We start from the raw sequence: 17,250 nt of genomic DNA on the forward strand, positions 1-17,250 counted from the left end.
TGAAAGTTGGAGGAGTCTTTCCGTCTCCAGCTTTGTTTATTAAAAGTGATTTGACATAAGAAGTCTCTAATGCTTTTGGCACAATTCCTGTTTCGAGAGAGCAGTTCCTTAATTTTTGAAAGTAGAAAGCTGCTGTTTCCTTGTTAAGGATCTCTTTGGAGATGTTCGAAGAACCAGCATTGTTGCCAAGTTTCACAAATTATTAAAGTCTGGTTTGGATGTTGGTTAAAAGCTGTTCATCGGTTAGATTGTAGGCTGAGCGTCATTGACCTGGATTGTAAAGTTGCTTCCAATGAGATTCCTTATTGGTTCTTTGACGTCTTGCGGTATGTTTAGTACTTTGCTTCTGAAATGGTTGGTGACAACATTTGGGGTAGGTGAAGGTACTTTGCTGCAGGAAGCAGAGTTTCTCATCTCACTGAATTCTCTGGAGGTGGTGCTTTGTTGATTTGTTCACAATAGCAATGTGTCTTTGTGTTAAGGATTTCTGCTTAGCAGTGGTAGTACTTTCTTGGGTAGGCGACCTTGTCTTTTGTGTTGTAGTGTTTCCTCCATGTTTTTTAAAGCATTTGATTTCTTCTTTTTAGTGTTGGTAGGTGGGTGTGAACTATTTTGAGGGACTTTAGTGGGGTGCAGGTGTCTAGTGCTTTGGTTATCCAGTTTTCTGGTGTCACTAAAATTCCTTCCAGAAGTAAGAGTTCCTTCTGGTTTCTTGGGGTTTGGCTTGGTCTCTACTCCAAGATTTCAGAGTTCCCGCAGGTTTACATTTCCCAGCTTCTCTTAGAGCTGGTTGTTTGTGCTTTGTGAATATGGTATTGGCACGTTGGCATGTTGATAGTAAACAGAATCATCGGATAATCGCTGAATGCACGTGGAGCGAGGTTATTAGGCCTTTTTCAGAAAAGATTCCATCAAGGGTGTGGCCTGCAGTGTGTGTCACTCCTTTCACCATTTGTTTGTGGTGAAAACTGGCCATGTTGAAGCGCAAGATTTTGGGTGCAGATTGTTTGCTCCTCAAACCGAAAGTCTCTGAAGACTGTTACATGTTTGTGTTGTATCCATAGGTTAGCAATTACGGCTGAAACATTTTCTGTGAAGGTTGGATTGTATGATGGTGGTCTGTAAATCAGTCGGAAGGAGAGGTCGGTTTGATGGTTGAGAGTGAGGCAGATCAAGAGTCCTTCACAATCCAGGAAGTCCATCATGTGGTGCGAAGTCGAGATTTTGCTGTGCTTTTTTGGTTTTTGCCGGGCCGGTTAACTTGGATGAGTTTGAATTTGGTGGTCTACAAGGTAGACCTTGTAGCCGTCTGACAACCAGGCTTCTGTTATAAAACGCATATTGGTTCCTCCTTCGCTAAGAAATTCATGAATCTCTGTTCTATATTTAGAGAGGGGCAGGAATTGATTAAGCTGCAGTGCATCATGTCTCCTGCCTCTGGATCACATGGATCTATGTGAAAATCACATTGCTGAAAACAACATAGCGGAATACTGCGAAGTCGAAAGCTTTGTATTACTGTACTTTGTTTATTTTCGAATTGTCCCCCGCTTTTCATTTCATGTAAACGGGGACACCCCTGCAACCCCTGAACCCATAATGCCGAACTTGGTGGGCGGGGGACACCCCTGCAACCCCTGCTCCCTTTGTTTGGCATTATGGGATTCACATTTTTCTACCATTCCGAATGCGCACAAAACGTGCATTCTGCATTTTTTCCTCTCATATTTGTCTATTACCGATCACCACATGTCATTGTCATGGCGGCCGGTGGTGCTGTTACTGAGATCTCAACTAAGAAGCCTGCAGAAATTACATTGCACTTAACTTGACTGCAAGCGTAGAGACAGCCATAAACGCGACCGCCCAGCCCGCCATTTGAATATGATACTAACCGCGGGAGAAGTGCATGACACACAACCAGAACTGTGCCTTCAAGGCGTAAGCAGAAACTACAGCGCATCAATTTGATTGTAAAGTTTGGGATTGCCATATGCTTGGCTGCATAGCTCGCCATCTGAACAGTACACAGAACCCGTTGGGGAAGCTTATTATCAAAAACCATAAGTGTGCCCGTGAAGTGCCACCAGCTTTTTAATTTGTCACACGACAGTAATAGGAAGGCAGGGCAAGGAGCCCAGGGACCTGTCCATTACACTGCCGATGCGAGAAAGCTATTCCACGTCGGGGTCCGAAGACTGTCCAGAAGAAAGTGGGTAAAAAACTTCTAAACCACTGAAACTGGTAGAATAAAAAACTGTAAGACGAGACCCCCCAGCAACTTTGCTGGATTTCTAGGATTTGATTTTTTACCTGGGAAGGGTGTGAGCCTTTTTTTCCCACTCTTCCATGTATTTTGTTGTGTGTTTTACTTTTGTGTTCTTTGGATGTGGAGTTTTAAAACAACTCCATAGGCCTCATCGTTTTCTGTGTGTCACACAGCACCCACAGTGCAGTGGCACAGGGGTGTATTTCAGACTCCCCAAGGTTTCAATACCTTCTCTGGGACTGACTACTGTCTCCCAGAGCATGTAAAGTTAAATTGACTTTACTAGACTTTTTAAATGTACAGACCCAGCCCACACTGCCTTCCTATAGAGTGCTGGAGGGGTTGCCTGGCTTCCCCTGAGTCTAAACACTCATGTAACAGTCAAATGTTACCCTTTCCCACTTGAAATTGCTGGTGGCAGTGGTTTTAAACAAACTACCATGATGTTTTCCGACCGCGAACACCGGTAGCTACAAATCGGATCAGCCATGTTTTCCAATATGGCGCCCCAGACTTATCTGTAAAAACAGACTCCGGTCAACTTTTTTCACCATTTCTTTTTGGAAAGGTCCTTCTTGTGTTTGCCTCTGCGCGCCAAACCAGGTTTGGTCCCTTTGTTTGTTGGCCTTTGGCAGGCTTCAGTGCTGAAGCCCTCCTCTGGCGCCTGAGTGTCTGGGGTGGACAGGGTGTGAGGGAGGTGCCCGAAACTCCCTGTGCTTAGTCTCCTAGGAGACCTGAATGCTCTCTGGCATGATTGGCTGGCTGGCTGTCCGGCAAGGAAAGCCACCCTGCTGTGTGAGTGACAGCCAGGCTGGAATGAATGGGGGAAAACTTTTTAAAAGCAGATCTCTGGGACTTGGAAAGCAGAGTCGACGACTGGAACGAAAGAACCGAAGACGAGCTGAAGGAAGACGACTGCTGCAACTCCTGGTCCACTGGTGAAGCCCTGCTGCAGGTCCGAATTGCCTGAAACTCCATCGACAGAGAAGCCCTTCAAGGTTAACTTCTCCCCTTGAGTTTGGTGGGAACAACCAACTCGTAAGCCGCCTGGACACCGTCCCCATACTGGTCGAATTTTCTCCAGAGTGCTGTTGAAAACCGGATAGCCAATGGGAAGGATACCCGTTTGTGGTCTTTAAGGCACTCACACCTTAAACCAACATTTTGCCAAGCTTGTGGCCTCTTCCCTGGGCAGTGCAGGAACCTCCCGACGTCGTCCTTCTTGTCCCCACGACTGAAGCTCAGGAACAGCGAGATCTGCAGGAACTGCCAGGAACAACTGCCTCAGCTACAGCTTTTCTTCACTTAAAAGGTACTGTGCAAGTGCAGTGCAGAACCCCGTTCGGCCACGGTAAAAGTTTGTGAAACTTTCCCTACTTTGAAGGCTTGTCCTTCCCTAAACCAACATCTAACTTTTCGTGTGACCAAATTCTTCTAAGATCCGTGGCAAAGACTGAACCGTTTACTACCAGAACTGTGCTATCCTATACAAAAATCTGAACCATTGACTTTGGCCCAGGCCTATTGAATTGATTTGCTGGTTGTAGTGAACTGAAACCCTTTGCCCTGCCTATGAAAGTATTTGTGCTGTTGATTCTTATAACCTTGTCTTTTTACCCCTTTTTTAAAGTAACTCAAGTGCCATTTTGCTCCCACTTCAGGGGAGCTGAACTTGTTAAGAAACTGATTGGTTGTTTATCGTAGTAGTGTGATATTGAGCTGATTTTGCTAGTGGAATGGTTTCCAAATTACTGTGTAAATAAATGTATATTCTTTTACCAAGAAACCTTGAGTGAGTGTTTGTTTGAATCACTGTAATTGCTAGTCCTTTGTGTAAATATTGATACTGCTCACTTTACTCTTGAGATAAGTCTGGCTGCTCAGCCACTGCTACCACATTACTGTGTAGTACAGGCTTGTACCAAAGGTGAAATTGTACTGACACTTGTAGTCTTAATTGTGATTAGTGTTCCCAAAGGGTACTGCATATGATTCTGCCTAACAAGGCTCCTCCGGTAATTCGAGGGGCTGATCCCAGTGACTTGTAGAGGAGGTCCGAAGTACAGGCCACACTCCAACCATCCATTTTGAATTACCAGGAACGTTCACGCCGAAATATGTGACGTATGATGAGCAAATAAACCAGCAGAGAGCTGCAGTGGGGCTCTGTACAGTACCTATCAGAAGAGCAGCACCTATTGAAATACCTATACCTAAGAAACCATGGACAGTAAGGTACCCATTGAGAAAACCATATCAACCAATGAAACAAAACAAAGATCGTCTGAGTACAGTCCCTGAAGAAACCAAAAAGGTCTTAATGGAAGACGAATGTTGACGTCACAAGATCCTGAACTGACTCACATATAGATGATATGGCGACCTGAGAATGATAAAAAGAGATGAAACGACATGAATAAAGGACATTGCGAACACGAAGTAAAAGGACGATGGCAAATGTAAAGAGTTTATGCCATGAGCATGACGAAGATATTCAACCAGTTTACACATGTACATATGCTTGGAACCACAAGAAAGCTAAGAAATCGTGTGGCTTGCTATGCTTAGTAGTAAGATAGATTGCAGCAAGCGCCACCTATACATATCTACCTCAAAAAAAGCATGTTATATAAGTATACTTACACTTTGCACAAGAAGCAGAATCAATCAATGGTTACTAGAGGCCACACAAGGAGAGCTTCATATTTAAAAATTGAGAATAAAAGGAAGAACGAAACTCAACAGAGGCAAATCGTGCCAGAAAAACCAAGGACACGTCAGCTAAAATAGATGAACAGTAGCTACAATTAGTGAAGCGAAGAACAGAATATCCTGCTCAGAAAGGTCGAGATAAGAAACTGAAGGCAGGTGGTGGGTAAAATGAAAACCAAATACACAAATTACATGAAGAAGAGGCATATTCACAGTGTCTGAAGCACGTGACCAGCCGAGCAAGAAGAAGTGAGACTATCACACCTACGCGTGGCGGATTGCCATGCAAAGATATCAGAACTTTTCCAGACAGAGATGCAGTCTCGAGGCCAACCACAGTGAAATAATTGACACATGGCCACTAAAGTGATGATTGATTGTAACAATAATTGGAGGAAGGTCGGGGCAGCTGAGGGGCACCCTGCAACTGGCCGACCATTCTGCTTGCTGCTAGACAAAGTGGAAAAGTATGAGTGGGGTTGATGCCAACGCAATCATAGTGGACCAAGTAATCTAGGGTCCTATAGTTAATAGAACCAATGGGACGTTGTACATGCCGTGACGTCCAGAGTAGTCATTTTTAAGGTAGGGCTTAGATGTCCCACCTGACAGTGTTTACCTAATCCCCTTACTCTGTTACCATATACAGATATAGTACCTATATTAAAGTTACCTTTCTAGAACCAATAGAATTGCATTCCAACTTTTAAGCGTTACACGTCAGTGATGACAGGTTTTTATTATAAATGATGTGTTTTTTATGAAGTTCGTTGGAGTTGTGAAGCGAGAGGGAAGATCACGCATCTGCTGATATTCATGAGACTGCCTGTTTTTTGTACTTGTCATTAAATGGACTCTCTTTGCCAAACCCTGGAGTTGTCATTATTGATTTGGTGTTAGAGTATTAATCTGCACCCCCATAAATCTCACGGGTGCTCCTATCTTATCTTAAAGTGCTATTGGGCCAACCCCAGCTCTATGGGCCAGTTGGGGAACCCAATGTACAGACTGATAGACAACCTATGTGTTCTTCTTTTAGAAACTAACGTTTTTCTTTTAAATGTAATATTTTCCGTTACACTTCACAGGGTAATGGGACTTTTTCAGTGGGGTCTATAGGTAATTAAAATTGAAGTATTACTGCTAATAGACCAACTGAACGTGTGTTTTAAAACTGCCTGTTTCATCATCACTGTAGAATAATTCTGTGTGTTTGACTTCTCTTGGCAGGAGGCTGACCCAGAATACCTCTTTAGGAGTTGCATATTAGGATTGTGTTTTTTTTTCATTCCTTTTCCTGTCTGCTATGAGATAAGTGGCACAACAGCGAAACCTTGGACTAGTGGGCCATAGGTAGTCATAGAAAGATCTTTAATCTATCCTTCTGTCCTCTTTTTGTGCAACTCAACGTTTGGGTTCTCTCCTGCTCTTTCCATCATTTTGGAAAGGTGTCATATTTGTTGCAAGTGTCCATTTTTGGTGTGTTGTTCCTCTTTTTGCGCAAACATTGTCATGTAATGTTCTGTGTTGGTTCCCTGCTCTGCGTGTGAGTTAGGGTCTGAGTTAGGGTCTGAGTTGGCAATTGGTTGGTTGGGTGTGGGGGTGGGCAGTTGCACTGAGTATAATGTTTCATTGAGGTTTGGTTGTTTATTTGATCTGATTATACCAATAATGTGGCTGTTACATGGTCAAGTAGCATTCTTCTGTGTCGTTGCATCATGAATGTTGCCAGCCGGGGGGAACATGGAGGCCCTCAGCTAAAGCATTGCTCCAATCTCCGTATGCCCTCGCATCCTCCACCCTGAATTGGCCAGCTGGGCACACTTTATAGATGGGTTAAGTTGCCTTGGCCCCCGGGCAGTCTGTAAAGTGCAGACTGGTGTGTCGACTGGAAACAAGTGTGCGAGGGCATACACAGTAAATCCTTGGTGTGTGCATTTTCTAAACTGATGCTGGCTGGTTTTCCTGTCCACTCTGAAAAAATAAACCATTTGTTTTCTCCCTATAACCTTCCCCCATAGACACGGCTGGAACAATGCAAAGAGTAGCACCACACGTTTCCTTTATTTCCTTAGTTGAACGCGCCCCCGGCCCCCAAGCTTTATTCACAAAGACAACAGGTATCGTAAGGGAGTGACTAGATGACAGTGGTTAACCAAGACTTCAAGTCCCAGAATACATGTGTTTGTTGGCAGCCCAGGACTGGAGAAGTGGTGTCTCTGGAGCGGATATGGCAACAGTGAACTCTTCATTCACACACACTCGGCACAGGCCTCCCAGGAGCTTTACGAGCTTCCCCGAGGCAGGGCAGGTGCAGCACGGACAGCATCTGAGATACTTCCCCAGGCACCCAGAAAAGGTACTAGGCATTCCATAATTCACGTTCAAGAGATTCAAATAGATGCGCAATGGAATAGGTGCCCCCTTGTTTATTTGAATAATGTGCGCCCCACCTTTGCCAGACTGTTTGCGTGAAGCAGCTGGAGATTATTTTATATATAGACAAAGGCGAGGCCGATATCTTGAATATGATTACATTGGGTTATGGCACCTATTTTTACAGCTATTAAAAGTTTGAGTTATCAGATATTGAGCACTAAATACAAACATGAAACATAAACCTTGATGGCAGATATGGACCGCCATGGCCACCAAGTCTGGCTATTTCCCTTCCTACGAGCTCTATTTAACCCGCAACTCTGTCTTCTGATTATACAACGTGTCCATTATTCACAAAACATTGTAATCTATAAATGTCGCTTATCACAATTAGAAGTAGTACACACACTTGCACCTAGTCCTTCTGCGGTGTAATCACACCACCTTCAACAGTACAGCTCTTTACTACGCCCTCACGCAATCCAAAAGCACACCCTGTTTAATGACCAACATATGTATATGCTTTTGTGTTACCTACTGTATTTGCCAATATATACTTATCAGTATTAACTTTGCATTAACTGTGTGGCAATGTCAAGCTCTATGGCCTTCTAACCCAGGTTATCTCCTCTCAGTGAATTCCCGCAGCCCAGAAGTGGAGAAGAATGGGTGGCGACAGCAGCAAGACAGCAGCCCAGGTACAGCATGAGCGGGTGTGGTGGGGTGCAGGTACAGCCGGAGCAGGTGTGGTGGGGTGCAGGCACAGCATGAGCGAGTGTGGTGCGGCACAGGTACAGCCTGAGCGGGTGTGGTGGTGTGCATGCACAGCCGGAGCGAGTGTGGTGGGGTGCAGGTACAGCCGGAGCGGGTGTGGTGGGGTGCAGGCACAGCATGAGCGAGTGTGTTGGGGCACAGGTACAGCCTGAGCGGGTGTGGTGGTGTACAGGTACAGCATGAGCGGGTGTGGTGGGGTGCAGGTACAACTTAAGCGGGTGAGGTGGGGTGCAGGCACAGCATGAGCGGGTGTGGTGGGGTGCAGGTACAGCCGGAGCAGGTGTGGTAGGGCTCAGGCACAGCATGAGTGAGTGTGGTGGGGCGCGGGGTCAGCATGAGCAGGTGTGGTGGAGCAGAGGTACAGCATGAGCGGGTGTGGTGGGGTGCAGGTACAGCCGGGAGTGGGTGGGGTGCAGGTACATCATGAGCAGGTGTGGTGGGGGGCAGGCACAGCATGAGCGAGTGTGGTGGGGTACAGATACAGCATGAGTGGGTGTGATGGGGTGCAGGTACAACATGAGCGGGTGTAGTGGGGCGCAGGTACAACTTAAGCGGGTGTGGTGGGGTGCAAGCACAGCATGAGCGGGTGTGGTGGGGTGCAGGTACAGCCGGAGCAGGTGTGGTGGGGCTCAGGCACAGCATGAGCGGGTGTGGTGGGGCGCGGGTACAGCATGAGCAAGTATGGTGGGGTACAGATACAGCATGAGCGGGTGTGATGTGGTGCAGGTACAACATGAGCGGGTGTGGTGGGGCACAGGTACAACTTAAGCGGGTGTGGTGCAGGCACAGCATGAGCAGGTGTGGTGAGGTGCAGGTACAGCCGGAGCAGGTGTTGTGGGGCTCAGGCACAGCATGAGCAGGTGTGGTGGGGCACGGGTACAGCATGAGCAGGTGTGGTGGAGCAGAGGTACAGCATGAGCGTGTGTGGTGAGGTGCAGGCACAGCCGGGAGCGGGCGGGGTGGGGTGCAGGTACATCATGAGCAGGTGTGGTGGGGCGCAGGCACAGCATGAGCGAGTGTGTTGGGGCACAGGTACAGCATGAGCGGGTGTGGTGGTGTACAGGTACAGCATGAACAGGTGTGGTGGGGTGCAGGTTCAACATAAGCAGTTGTGGTGGGGTACAGGTACAGCATGAGCGGGTGTGGTGAGGCATAGGTACAGGATGAGCAAGTGTGGTGGGGCGCAGGTACAGCATGAGTGGGTGTGGTGCTCTAGGTACAGCATGAGCGGGTGTGGTGGGGCACAGGTACAACATGAGCGGGTGTGGTGGAGCAGATACCGTCACCATTAACTTCCTCCTATGACTTTTTAAGTACACCATTGCTTCCTGAAGTTAGGTCCACTCTCAATAAATACCATAATAATCATAATAATAATGATGATAATGTAAGGTGTGACCCAAGTACACTATGGGAAGCCAAAGTGTGACCCATGTCCAGCATGAGAAGGTACTGTAGGATCCAGGTAAAGTGTGGCCAGGTGACGAGGGCCCCGGTGGAGTATGTCCTGATTCGGTGGGACCCAGGTGCAGAATTTGCAGGTGAGGTGAGGACTAGTTGAAGTATTGGCAGATGAGGTGGTGCCCAAGTGTAGTATGGGCGGGTGAGGATAGGACTAGGTGCAGTATTGGCAGATGAGGTGGTGCCCAGATGCAGTATGGGCAGGTGAGATGAGGACTAGGTGCAGTATTGGCAGATGAAGTGGTGCCCAGATGCAGTATGGGCAGGTGAGATGAGGACTAGGTGCAGTATTGGCAGATGAAGTGGTGCCCAGATGCAGTATGGGCAGGTGAGATGAGGACTAGGTGCAGTATTGGCAGATGAAGTGGTGCCGAGGTGTAGTATGAGCGGGTGAGGTGAGGACTAGGTGCAGTATTGGCAGATGAAGTGGTGCTGAGGTGTAGTATGGGCATGTTCAAATTCTTGCAATCTTAGGCCGTTGGGCTTTGCATTCTTTTTCTGCATTTGCCACAACTGCTTCCCATTGTCCAGTTAATGCTGCTGCTTTGCACACTACCAGTTCTTCAGCCCATTCTTCAGGAGTAAGCACTGTTCCTTTGATTTGTAGTTGACCTCTTTCCCAGCATTCTCGTATTTCCTTCCCCTTCCTATCTTTGCATTGCAGAATCTTATTTTCTTCAATCTTTCTTTCTGCTCCATTTATTATTTGATGCTTTGTTTCTGGCTTCTCTCTTGTCTTTAAATCTTGTACATTATCATCTTCTCTTTGAGATATCGCTTTAGTCACCCACACTATGGGCCTCATTACGACCCTGGTGTTATGGGGTTAACAGCGCCGGTAGAGCTGTCAGCGCCGTTAACCCCATGCGGCCTCATTACGAGGTCCGCTCGCGGGACTCGCTCAGGACACCTGGTTTTACTAGACATCCTTAGCGGGTCACGCGAGCGGCCCAGCATGCTAACAACGGGCCCGTCATTAACGGGCCCGTTGTTAGCATGCTCCCAATTCCCATTGAGCCCTATGGGGGCTCAAATGGGAATGGGGATGTACCGGGTCCAGGTTCCCTGGATGGGGAAATACCAGGCCCTCCTAGGTCGGAATGGCCCGGTATTTCCCCATTCAAGGAACCCAGACCCGAGTTTGGGGTAGCCATGCCCTTTCTAAGGGCATGGCTACCTCCAAACTCGTAATGAGGCCCTATGGATGCTGTTCTGCCTTGAAACTGTCCTCTTGTCAAGCAAAGTGCAAGATGCGTCAGGCAATGTGCCTTTTTCACTGATACTTCTGTGGCTATGAATATGTTAGAGGTTCCCAAAGCATAAGGTATTAGGGAACACACATAGCAGCTTTCATCTGACGGTCGTCCTCCCACCTTTTTCATGTGCTGATAACATAGGTTATTTTTTAACTGAGCTGATTTATCAAGATATGTATTTATATATTCATGATTTTCCCAACATCCCTTTTAAATTGAAATGAATGCCTAATATAAAATTGTAAAAAATCCTGTTTGTGATTACATCAGGAATAATGGTAACTGTCTCATTGTTTCCCATCATGTCTACATTATTTTTCATGAAATGTCTGAATGCCATAATAATCAGGAGGAAAACACAACTCATAATACTAAAGGACATCACAATTATTATTCCATGAAAGCTCATCGATTTTCTTGATGGTAATGAATCTTTAATATTCTGAAACCTCCTCATTTTGTTTTTAATTCTGAATATGTAACTCTGTAATTCTTTATATAGCACACTTTCTAATCAAGAACTACACAATGATTGTTACAATTATTCTGAAAATGATATAATTGTTCTTAGGATTTCCCAAAAACTTTACTATGTTCACGTATCTTCTCATTAAAGCTGGATAAGTCTGTAATATGTAGGAATAAACAGCAAACAACAATGTATGTAATGTTATTGCAATAGGTAACATAAAGATGAAGTGTGCTTTTCTTCTTTCAACTTTGATAGTTCAAAGTATTGTTCCATGGGCCTGTCAAAAAAAAAAAGTTCCAAGATAACTGCAAGTCTTTTTAGTCCTTATTAAATGCTGAAAGATATTGGAAGATATTGGCCCTTAGTACAAAATACTGTCATGCTCTTCATTTTCCTTGTCTTTGCTCCTCTCCATCGAATGAGTCTGCCTGCGTGGAACTTCTCTTCTTGCTTCACCTTCAGTATCTTCAGGAGGGGTCAGAGTTTCTCCTTTATATGACTTCCTTTTAATTTTGAAGCTGTTGGGGTAACTTCTTTCATCCTGTGCAGACCTTCAAAGTTGGGCGTGCTCTAAGGGCATACACATTTTTGTACCAGCACCTAGTCCCCTGGGTATATGCTGGGCAGTTTCAACAAATCTTCTACTTCAATGTATTGATTGTTTTTGTCACTTCTCTTTGACCCCTCCCATCGTTGGTTTTTGACCTGTTGAGACATGAAAGAAACACTTGCAGTCATTGCTGTTAGGTAATCATGCATCTTGTCACCTTATACCCTTGCTACACTGTGTGCATCAGTTTTGAACCTAGTTGGAGGAGTAAGGGGAGTTCTCATGCGGCGTCCAGTCACCAACTCATAAGGAGTTAGATGGTGATCTGAGCCAAGCTGATTTCTTAAGGCGTATGGATAGGCAATGTAGCCATCCCTTATTCAAAGTCATTTTGACTTTTGCTATCCTCTCCTTCAAAAATCCGTTTAAGCATTCACAAATACCATTCACTTGTGGATGATACATGGAAGAAAACGTATACTGAATAACTAATAGAAGTACTGTTTGCGGGAAAAGCTCATTTACAAAACGCGGTTGATTGCTAGACCACAAACCCTCACTCACACCCCATCTTAGAAATACTTCACATACAAGGAACTTGGCAATGCACGTGGTGTCAGGGTGTGTGCGTGGACCTGCCTCGATCCATCTAGACATACCACAACCAGCATGTATCTGTAACCATTACATGTCTGCAGCATGTCTACATAATCTATATGTACGTGCTGGAATGGACCATTGGGTCTAGGAATTGCTCCTATCACTGTTGGCAAAGTGTGCCCTGCAGTAAATATCTGGCACAAAATGCAATTTACAATAAAGTGGCAGGTGTTTTAACAGATTTGGCGAGTACCACTCTTCTGCAATTGTTGTAGCTAGACTCTCTCGAGTCGTATGCGCGGGATAGTGGAGTTGCATGTTAGAACTGATGTCCAGGCATGAATACGTTTATAAGTCCTTTAATAGGTAGGAGATACAAAGACAGCAGGCACCCCCTAGAGAGGCAGGCTCCAACTGACCACACTGGAATATAACATAGAATCAAAACACTCTAAATAGAATTGCATGACATCACAATATCTCTACTCTGCTAAGTCTTAGTCTAATGCATGTATGACCAATTAATGAAGTATAAAAAAATACACCAGAAAACATCTCTTCCCTTTCATTTGTGGCAGATTTAACCCAGGTAATAATCATTCAACCTGACAGGTTTGTTCCTGACCCTGTTTGCATTCAAGCTGCTGTGACCGAAAGCTGTACTCACATTCGGTTCAAACATATGTTCTTCCTCTCCATGCTCAAAAAGTACCTGCTCTTCTCTCGCTCCATCACCGACATCGTTGTCAAACGTATTGCACTTTAACCAGTTTGGCCATTGACCAACATTCTCCACCCTCCATGATGAGAACATTTCCCCTGATCACAGCAATTTTCTTAGGTCCAATGAATTTACTCGCAATACATTTGGGAGAAACCCTGGGATTCTTAACATAAACCCAGTCCCCCACTGACCATGGCGTCACCTTGATACCCCTTTTTGTATGAAATCTCTCTTTGTACTCATCTTGAGCCTCTCTAATGAGATCCATGATCCTTTCCCTGTTAACAGGTACACTCCTTGCTAAATCCAACCAGCCCGGGCATAACTTTGTCCCGGGTTGTCTACCCTTGAGAGACATGAGGTGAAATGCCGGTAACAGTGTGTGGAGTCACGCAATAGTTCCAGACCATCTCCCTGAGAACTGTCTGCCACCTTAAACCTGAAGCCATGGCTAACTGTAATCCTCCCTTTAGGAATCTGTTGGCTCTCTCAACAAGACCATTCGCTCTAGGCTGGTAAAGTGCTGTCCTGTAGTGTTTGATACCAAAAGGGGTGTCAAGGTGACGCCATGGTCAGTGGGGGACTGGGTTTATGTGTCTCGCGGTGCACGCGGGAAGTGAAGGCTCGCTCCGGAGCTCGCGCTGCGGCTCGCGCTTTGGCCTGCGCAATGCCCCTCTTCCAACCGGGGGCTCGCACAAAGCTCTCCCAACAGCAGCCATGCAGTACCAATGCCCGCTCCAAGCAACCGCTGCGACGAGCCTCGCGCCGGCGTCCCCGCTGGAGGCTCGCGCAGGGGGGGGCTCGCGCAGGGTCCGTGCCCAATCTGGTTGCTCTGGACCCCTTTCCAAGACCGCGTTGCGGCAGCGCCAGCTCAAAAGAACCAATGACCTATGCCGCAAGTGCTCACCTCCCTCAGTCTGCCTCTTGCCTGCTGTCTTCCAGGGAGAGAGAGAACCGGAGTCCAGGCGGCGCCACCACACAAGGGCAATCGAGCTTCACGGTGAGTGTCGCAGCAATCCTCGTCGCCAATGTTAGAACTGATGTCCAGGCATGAATAAGTTTATAAGTCCTTTAATAAGTAGGAGATACAAAGACAGCAGGCACCCCCTTGAAAGGCAGGCTCCAACTGACCACACTGGAATGTAACGTTGAATCAAAACACTCTAAATAGAATTGCATGACATCACAATATCTCTACTCTGCTAAGTCTTAGTCTAATGCATGTATGACCACTTAATGAAGTATAAAAAAATACACCAGAACACAGCTCCAATGCTATCCTCAATATTGCTAGAGGCAGAACTGGCTTTCCAGTGCTATGCAATGTCCAAATTGCCTCAGTGGGGGTTAAGGAACACCCCCATTTCTTCCATAACTCATTTTCTTCTTGTGGTGCTCGTCCTTGTATCTCAATTAGCTGGACAATAGACAGCATGTTAAAGCCCTCCTTTACCAACATGCATTGTCCTGTCATCTGTTTAATACTTTTGATTTCAAAATGAGTGATCTCTGAAAAATAGGCTGCTTCTAAATCTGCAGCTTCGTTTCTGCAAGAAATTGCATCTTCTCTTTTAGTGTGGGCTGTGCATTTTATGACTGCTAACATCAATGGGCGTGCTAATACTTCTCTACGTTTATCCAATAGGACTGCATGTTTTACTGGAATACCGTCTGCGTGGAAGAAGCCCATGCTCTTCCAGCGTGACAACCCTGCATGTACAGTTGACATCACAAAGGCAGAGTCAGAGTACACCGTAATTTTTCTCATCTTTGCATCTCTGAAGCACAGCAATAAGCATCACTAATTCTGAAGCCTGTGCTGACTAATGAGAAGGCACTCTCGAGGCTATCGCCAGTCGTTTGGTCAATTTCCAAAGAGCCATCAATAAAGATGACTTTTCCCTCTCAATAGCATTTTCTCTAACTTGGGGAATTTCATTGTAATGTTCAATGTACGTTGTGCAATCATGTGCATAATCATCCTCCCCTACTGGTTCCGCTATGAATGTTGCTGGATAAACTTTTTACATCTAACAATTTTATTCACAAGATTCAATATAATTACCTGATATCCTGATGCTCCTTGTGTAGTCAATATACTTGTGGGCTTCTCTAAAGTTGCAAATAATGCATGCTCTACATATAGTGTTACTGAACACCCCATTGTTATACTTGAAGCTTTTTTGATTACAAATGCAGCAGTAGCTAAAGACTGCTCACAGGGAAAATGGCCTTTCATAACTGGGTCTAAAACCACTCTAATAGGCCAATGGTTTGTGGTCATGTCCTAATGTCATTTTCTGTGTAAGGACCCTTGTCTTTACTTCTCCATTTGAATGAGGAAATGAATTAAACTCTTCATGTTAATCTAGAATTCCCAACACAGGGGCTGTACAGATTGCCTTTTTCAATTCTTCAGATCCTTCAATCATCTCATCTGTCCACATTATTGTACTCTTACTCACCTGTGCTTCTTTACTTCCTTTTAAAAGTTGGCAAATTTAAGTACTGTAATCAAAAACCCAGGCCCTCACAATAGTTACATAGACCTAGAAACTGTTGCATTTCCCACAATGCTTTAGGTTCTACAGTCTTCATAATTGCTTCTGCTCTCTCAGGTGTCACTTTCCTCCACACATGAGAAATAAATCATCCTATATACAGACCTCTTTCTTGCAATATCATAACTTCTCTTTGTCCACCTTATACCCCTTCTCTGAGAGTATAGTCATGAGCTTAACTGACTCTTTTCTGCATCTATCCTCTGTCTCACTGCACACCAAAATGTCAACCACGTATTGAACTATTGCACTTTCGAGTTGGACATTACCCAGGTGCATCTGAAAGACTCTGCTAAAGATTGAGGGGGACTCACAGTACCTCTGGGGCAATCGAGTATGTTTCAGGCGTATATTTCAGTAGGAGAAGGAAGTCAAATCTTGTGAGTCTTCATGAAGGGGATTTGAAAAGGACACATTTTTTAAATCTATAACTGTAAAATACTGGGCCTTGGATGGTATGTTGCACAATATTGTCATGAGATTTGGAACTAAAGGAAACTCAGCTTCGACTATATTGTTTAGAGGGCAATTGTCCTGTAAAAGTCTCCACGATCCCTCACCCCCGTGATTTTCTCACTGGGTACACAGCCATGTTACATGGAGAGTCGGATGGCACCAATATGCCCTGCTTCATCAAAGAGGAAATTGTCTCAAATATACTTTCATATGCTTCTCTAGACATGGGGTATTGCTTTGCATGTGTTAAAAGAGCTCCTGGTTTAAGTTTGATTTTAACTGCTCCGACTCCTTTTAATAGGCCCAGATCATATGGACTTGTGGTCCATAAAGTATTTGGTACTTTGTTTAAACCTTCTTGGAGAAATGTCGGTACCTTTTTTACCATCAACATTCTATGTGGTATTTCTCTATTCTCTACTTTAATCCAATAAGTGAGATTTATGAAAAATACTAACTGATTATTCATCCTTAAACAGCTCCTCGTCTGTCAAATCTGTCAACCTGTATCCTTCACTGAGGGCTATCACTGTTCTTCATCCTCTTCCCTCATCATCTGTCTCATGAAGAGCCACTCTTTCCTCTCTGAGTACTGCTGCCTATAATTCTAAGGGGATAATCTGCCCTTATTCATCATCTGTAGCAATTTCTTTTTTTTTAATCTTTATTTAAAACGTTGGCAGTGGTTTACAGGATACTCATTTTTCCATACATGTGATTGCGTTAGTATACCGCCTTAATTACATATATTACAGAATCGTGACTGTACATCTCGGCATTTGAATTTGTTACATGGTGATGTTGCACATTTCAATAGATACAGATTTCGTTGTTTCCCGGAACATTTTCAATATTCCGTTTTGTAGCCCCTCCATGTACAAACAATATCGAACCCATATGTCCTTGGGCCTGCTCGAGGCTACCACCGGGCTCACAGACCCCTCTTCATTATCATTCACAAATTTCAACTCTCTGAACCATTGTTGTAATGTTGGTGCCTCTTTTGCTTTCTATTTAAGTAAAAGGCATTTCATGG

The 17,250-nt window shown here is 45.0% G+C and overlaps 1 protein-coding gene across 2 annotated transcripts in view; it reads left to right on the forward strand.

Moving 5' to 3' along the window:
• TACC2 (transforming acidic coiled-coil containing protein 2) overlaps nt 1-17,250 on the forward strand; it is a 984,629-nt gene that overhangs the window by 150,817 nt on the left and 816,562 nt on the right. For both annotated transcript variants that reach the window (XM_069611973.1, XM_069611974.1), the window contains exon 2: nt 7,996-8,058. In XM_069611973.1, the coding sequence (XP_069468074.1) occupies nt 8,026-8,058 (33 nt within the window). In that variant the 5' untranslated portion in view covers nt 7,996-8,025. The remainder of the gene's footprint in view (nt 1-7,995; nt 8,059-17,250) is intronic.

The sequence above is a fragment of the Ambystoma mexicanum genome, chromosome 8 (assembly GCF_040938575.1).
Source record: "Ambystoma mexicanum isolate Mex_15411 chromosome 8, UKY_AmexF1_1, whole genome shotgun sequence".
Taxonomy (NCBI): domain Eukaryota; kingdom Metazoa; phylum Chordata; class Amphibia; order Caudata; family Ambystomatidae; genus Ambystoma; species Ambystoma mexicanum.